The sequence below is a fragment of the Bidens hawaiensis genome, unplaced genomic scaffold, assembly GCF_021521415.1.
Source record: "Bidens hawaiensis isolate Kalapana, Puna unplaced genomic scaffold, B.hawaiensis_p1.1 tig00019582_1, whole genome shotgun sequence".
NCBI classification, from domain to species: Eukaryota; Viridiplantae; Streptophyta; class Magnoliopsida; order Asterales; family Asteraceae; genus Bidens; species Bidens hawaiensis.
Window position 1 is genome coordinate 254,699 of NW_027492975.1, and position 6,793 is coordinate 261,491.

Consider the following 6,793-nt stretch of genomic DNA (forward strand, 5'->3'; position numbering starts at 1 on the left):
GGGTAAGGATCCTAAGAGAACCCTTTGCAAATTGAGAACTTTGAGAACCATTTTGGACCACTTAAAACACCTTTGAAAAAAATATTTAAAAAAAATCATAAAACAAAAAATAAAAAAAATTTTAAAAAAGTAAAAAAACCAAAATTCTTATATTTCATTCCGGTTTTATTAAAATAAATAAAAATAACAAAAATAAAAAAAACGTCGTATTATACACATGTATAATTTTATTTAGTCTTTAGTTACGTAATATACACATATGTACAATGTCATTTATCTTAAATTATACACATGTGTAGAAAAAAAATCATGTAAATGTACATATATGTATATATTATACATATGTGTATATCATTTGACTAAACAGAGTTTTTTTTTATTTATTTATGAAATCGGGATGTTAAAATAAGTATTTTGGTTTTTTTAGTTTTTCATTTTTGTGCTTTTTTTATTTTATGATTTTTTTTTATTTTTGGGTTTTTTATGGTCCAAAATGGTTCTCATAGTTCTCAATTTTAAAAAGGTTCTCTCATGATCCTGATATATATATATATATATATATATATATATATATATATATATATATATATAGGGGAGGGTTATACTAAAAAGGATTAGTTTCCTAGGAAGACTAGGAATAAATCATAGCCATTGGATCATGTTAATCAATGGTTGAGATTTAATATTACCAAAAACCGACATAGTTTCCTATAATTACTCTTTCACCACTATAACCGACATAGTTTCTTAGAATTGTTCTTTCACCATATGTTGTAATGTCACTTGTCAAAAATCTATTGGTTCTTACCATTCTTAGGAAACCCTTTCTTTTTATTTGAACATTTTCTATATATATATATATATATATATATATATATATATATATATATTCAAGCCCAAATTCATTATTTTGAGCAATGTTGTAAAACTCGCTAGGTGGTCCCTAGGCGGGCGACCCCCTTGTAGGGAGTACTCGGAGAGTACTCGGCTTGTACTCGGACATGATAAATACAACATAAAATATTGTTGGATATTATATATATGTTAAGATAATCATAATTCACGTCAAAATAAACATAATTCATTTGGAAAAAAACATAATTCAAAAAATTTATGTTTTGTTATATTTAATTTTTTACTAAAAAATAAAAAAAAATTGTGGCCGAGTTGACCTTGGAGGCCGAGTAATCCGGAGTACTCCGACTTTTAACCGAGTTGAACCTTAACAAGTAATGGTGGCCTAGTTAGAAAAAGGCGACAAGGTTAATGTCCGAGAACCTTGGAATCCGACTTTACAACACTAATTTTGAGTATTTTTTTCTCAAAATTTTCAAGCCTAAATTTCAAATACTAACAGTTTTCAAGAAGAAAAAAACTGAAATTTCGATTTTTAATTCAGTTTTAACCCAAAATCGACCGATACACACCACCAATCATTATTATTTATCAGCACAAATTGGGATCTTTTAAACATTTCACAATTCAAAATAAACAAATAAACAAACAAATCCAAAACCCATGATCAATCAATCTACAAGCCCTTAGGACCGATGACGAGCCCTCGCTTTCTCCCATGCCGCCCACTGCTTTTCTGACCGTCCCGATGCCGACTGACCGAACCGGACCCACCACTCCCGATCCGCTTCGCCGACCTTCTTCGGGAACTCAAGTTCCCACTCCCGAGTGCTGCTTTTGCAACAGCTTCTTTAGCAACTTCTCGGGCCTTTTGCGGGTTCACGGGTTGTTTATTCAAATACGCGAGTTTTGGAAGAAGCCCGCAAAGCGTTTTACGGATTTGATCTTCATTAAGATTGGTTTGAATTGGGTTACCCAAGAGATTTAAAGCTTGTAAAGAGTTGTAGTTAGCTACTAATTGACCAAGTGCTTTTGATGTTGTAATTCTGTTGAAACTTAGGTCCAGTATTGTTAACTTCAGCAGCCTGTGTAATCCTTCAACATTGCTAATCTTGTTTCCAGCTAGGTATAACTCCTTAATCAGGGTACATTTAGATAGCCCTGCGAACAAAAAAAAACATAAGATAAATGGGTTCGGGTCAGTTTGAGCTCAAGGTGGCTCGTTTACAAACTGATCCAAGTCGCCTCGGCTCATTTATCTTAACGAGCTGATATGTTGAGCTCAAGCTCGGCTAGTGGCTCGTCGAGCCAACTGGTTTATTTAAAAAAAAAGTTAAGGTTTATAGTTATACACATATTGATATAAATAAAAAGAAAAAGACAATATTTTTAACACACGTAACGCATAGTTAATATTTATAAATGTCAAATTTGGGTTATAATTTAAAATACAATAAATTTGGGATTCAATTTAAATGAGCCTAACGGGTGAGCCAACGAGCTGAACATACATGACTTGGGCTGGGGTCGTTTACAACAGAGTCGAATGGAAAATTTCGAACCAACTTCAGATGACCCGCGAGCTTTTTGAACAAGCCCGGCATCTGATCGAACCAGAGAACAAGTCTAGCTAAATGACCTTTTCAACCCGTTTTTTTTTTTTTGAAAAATGTGTTTTATGTTACATATTATACTGGTCGAGTATTTTATGCCAAAATTCAAGATTTAAAAGATAAAGGAGAATATGGCATAAGACTTTATAAGTTATAATACATGTTTTATGTACATTTGTATTTTTTGTTGTAAATTTTTAATTTTAATATATTAGTATGCAAAAACATATAAAAAATAAAATCGGGCTAAACGGGTGGTATCATGTCAATCCACGAATATTTGTATTGTTGGTTGTAAAATTGTAACTTTTAAAATATTATTATGCAAAAAAAAATCGGGTTAAATATTATTCTCGACCCGTGAATATTTGTTTTTGGGTTGTAAATTTGTAACTTTTAAAATATTAGTATGCGATAAAAAAAGATAGAGATCAGGTTAAACGGGTCATATCATTGTCAACCTGCGAATATTCATGCCGTGTTCAGTTCATGTCAATTTTTTTTGCCTATGTCACAACCGCAAACACGACCCCTTCAACACCCCTAAATTCCACAAAGGCAAAATGGAAATTTTACCAAAAGTCGAGTTGCTTACCCTGCCCAATTCGTGAAATCCGGTTGTAACTTAAGTCAAGAATCCGCAACCGAGTGAGCTCTCGGAGGCCTTCGATAACACTAATCTTGTTTCTTGATAAATCAAGAACATGAAGACCCTTTGGCAATGATCCTGGTGCAATATTTACTACAAAAACATCATAAAACACCATAAATCAGTTTATAATCTTATGCAAGAACCTTAAAAATCAAATTTTGAAAACGGATTTTTTTTTAACAAACCTATCGAATTCCCGGATAAGTTGACTGAACGGAGACTCGTAAAACTTGACATTACCGGAATGACCTTGAGTCCAATACCAGAAATATAAGCAATAGTTGAAGAAGAGTTTAAAGATTGTATCACTCTGTTTGCATATGCAATCTCTTCAGGAAGATCAGTAAGGTGTTCAGCCGGCTGTTTTTCCGGTGAGGGCAAAAACGTAATTTCACCATCTTCTCTAACAGGCTCTGTTGGTAATTCTTGAACCCATTCATCTACTCGTGTCAATGGTGATCCACCTGGAAATGCCATCCACTGATTCTGTGGCCAAAAACCAGCCTTGTTGACTTTTTCCAACTTTGACTTTGAGTTTGACTTAGACTTTTCGGTTCTGTTTGGTTCTAGGGTATCTGAAGAGTACCCTCCTTGTTGATTGATTAAAAGAATCTTATTATGAACGCCTTTAATCGGTTCGTGTAAATTTCTATGACTCCACAAGAACAACTTCCACCATAATCTTCGGCTTTTCGATGGCAAGATTTGACTTGATGAACACTTTCTTAGAATCACTTTATCCGCACTGCAATTACTCGTTATAGAAACCGGGCTCATAAACCCGTCTCCAGCTAACTTCTGCAAATCGTCAAAAGACTCAGTAGGGGCGATTTTGTCTTTTAACATGACCCTTTTGGTTTCAAGATTCGAACACGATCGTTTTAGCTTTGGGGTTGGTAAAAACGGTTTCTTTGAAGCCCCGGGATCGCTTAAATGCCCGTCATTGTTGATCTCTATATCTGAATAAACGTTTTGATGATCGTCTTGATCTTGAACTGAGAATTTACCGATTGGGCTTTGGAGGGTATTTTTTAAACTTGCATCGTTATCGTTATCGTTTTCGTGTTCGTCTTCGCCTTCATAATCGTATGTTATCTCCTCTTGGTTTTGAGATTTAGTAGGACTTTCATAGTTGACCACTTTGACATTGCAGGTTGAACTCTTGGGGATAGGAAATGGTACATCTACACTGAGTGTTGACTTTGACTTTGACTTTGTGTTTGACTCAGGATCATCTTTATCTATAGGTTTTCCTAAGTTTTGCACACTCACTTGCAAAGTCTTGTTATCCTTCTCTTCCTAAGAACACAAATAACATAAAAAGTCAAAGAAAGTCAACTCCATGATCAATTTTTATTTAGATGAAAAGGTTAAGGATTGGTTAACCATAAACTATAAACTAGGAAGTTGACTACCCAAAATACATTAATATAAAGTTCTTTATCAGATTAGAAATAAATAAAAGATATGTAACCAATCTGATTCAAAACTAATACGAAGCTAATCCAAGAGTCAAACAATTCGCACTTAAAAATTGGCTAAACCAAAATAACTGACCCGTAACTGAAATAACCAGCATAACCGAACTAAAAACCCGAAGGCAACCAAAAACGGACAGTTTGTTTTATGTTTTTATCAAAAACCGAATTTCCGGATCGACTTCGGTTTTGCGTGTACTGAAATCCGAAAAACCCGAAATTTCAGTTTTTGGTTCGGTTGGAGCCCAAAACTAACCCATACACACCCCAGGTTTTCTCCAATCCTCGGAAACGAATCACATCATCTTGAGTTCGGATTCGAACTATGTTACTTACCTAATTTTAACAACTTTGATTTATTAAAAAGAAAAGCCAAAATCTTTGATCCAAATTTAGGAAAAGTTGATTTGATTTGATTATTATCCACACAATTCATGGCCAAATCTTTTAGCCTAATTGAACATAGACAAAATAACCTCTAATTCCTAACATATAATTGCGAATTCAAATGAATAAATCTCACCTTGATTTTCTTGTTCTTCCCTGTCAACGGAGTAAAGCAACAAAGAATCGGCATAATTCAATCAGATAATAAAAACCCACAAACAAGATTCAATTTTTTATGAATTGAGTCAAATATTAGCCGTAATCAACAGGCAGTTTCCAGATAAGAGATGGGTGTGAATTGTTGTGTGAAAGTGGGAATTGACAAGTGGTGGTGGTTGGATTTGGAATAGCAGCAGCTCCGGCGAGGGTTTTGGAAGAAGAAGAAGAAGAAGAATAAGCGGAGTTCACCACCGTTGTTACGGTGGCCAGAGTGATGTGTGATTACAGCTTCTGGTGAGAAGCTTAAGCTTGCCAGCTGCTAATGCTAATGCTATGGATGGTGGTGGTGTTTGACGTTTGTTGCCAAGTTGTCAAGACGGAAGAAACTACGAGAGAAAAGAAAGTGTGGTTATTATTTATGGAGGTGCACAAATACAAATACAATTTTATTTTGTGTTTGATATATAAATAACTAGGTTACTTACTCGTGTAGTATACATATTAAAATAAATAAATTTATTTAAATAATAATATAATATGAAATATAAAAAAAAATGTTTAACAATATAAAGATATATTATATGATAGAATAAAATACTCAATAAACAATATAGAAATAAAAGTTGTTAGAAAATTCATAAATCTCTAAATATTGTTTTGTCACAACATATGTAGTTTTATTTGTAACTTTACTTTCTATATCAAAATTTATTAGTTTCAAATTATTTCTGATTTTAACTCTAGACAAAGCAACACATAATTGACCACAAGCTAAAATAAATTGTCTAAAAAACAAATCAACCATCTATAATGATTGACCTTATTTTTTAGGGTTATTGGTTTTTAATATTCTTAAATTTCACTAATTGGTAGATAACACTCTCAACTAACGATTTGTCTCTCACCACTCTCAATTTTCACGATATTTTTTTCTAGCACTCCCTAACTAACGAAGTACTGACTCCATTAGTTTCAGTGCTGACGTGGCATTATTTTTAAAGATAAAATTTTTTTGAAACAATATGGGTCCAACAATTTCTTCATCTTCTTTCTCAAGCAGCCACTACCTCCCATTACCACCACCATCCAACTAGCCACCGCCACCAATTTCCACCACCTGCAAAATCACCACCACTCATCTGACGCGTCCATTAAAGGCTGCTACTTCCCCTCTATCTCCCCATTCACTCTTTATCTCTCCACAAACCCCCCCGAAATAAACCAAATGTGAATATACATTACGTCACATCATCTTATTATTCCCCAATCGAAAACTCTAATTCCTCAAAACATATCTCACACAGTCTTCCAAACAGCCCATATCATACCATGCTAATAAACACTCATCTTATACCTAGCATCAAAACCTTAACCTCAAATTCGATTAATCCTTTGTTGTTGGTATCCGGCCTGACCGTGCCAGAAGGTTTTGGTTGTGAGGACTTCGTCGGCGATTGTTGATGATGATGTAAAGGCTGGACTTGAAGGTTGTACCCGTAAACTTCACTTTCAAAATCCTAACCCCCCCTTTTCTCTCAACATCCTCAACGAAACCAAACATATCCCTAACTCCGTCTCTCACATATAAACCACATGTGTATTTAAACGGTTAAATTGATTACTAATTAATACTTTAGAAATCAGAATAA

At 34.0% G+C, this 6,793-nt stretch overlaps 1 protein-coding gene across 1 annotated transcript; it reads right to left on the reverse strand.

The window, feature by feature from the left end:
* Positions 1-1,516: 1,516 nt before the first annotated feature.
* On the reverse strand, positions 1,517-5,443 carry LOC143558660 (uncharacterized). Its single transcript, XM_077047459.1, has 4 exons — positions 5,122-5,443; positions 3,306-4,419; positions 3,064-3,210; positions 1,517-2,016 (listed from the first exon to the last, which is right to left on the reverse strand). The coding sequence occupies exons 1-4, from the start codon at positions 5,173-5,175 to the stop codon at positions 1,532-1,534; spliced, it is 1,800 nt and encodes a 599-aa protein (XP_076903574.1). The 5' UTR covers positions 5,176-5,443; the 3' UTR covers positions 1,517-1,531.
* Between the last annotated feature and the right edge of the window lie 1,350 nt (positions 5,444-6,793).

What these genes read in the sequence shown, in the direction of transcription:
- LOC143558660 (XM_077047459.1), bottom strand. Translation starts at nt 5,175, where the DNA reads ATGCCGATTCTTTGTTGCTTTACTCCGTTGACAGGGAAGAACAAGAAA. An exon ending in GGAAGAACAAGAAAATCAAG is followed by an intron (nt 4,420 to 5,121) that starts GTGAGATTTATT and finishes TTGTGTTCTTAG; the next exon opens with GAAGAGAAGGATAACAAGAC. An exon ending in CTTATCCGGGAATTCGATAG is followed by an intron (nt 3,211 to 3,305) that starts GTTTGTTAAAAA and finishes ATGTTTTTGTAG; the next exon opens with TAAATATTGCACCAGGATCA.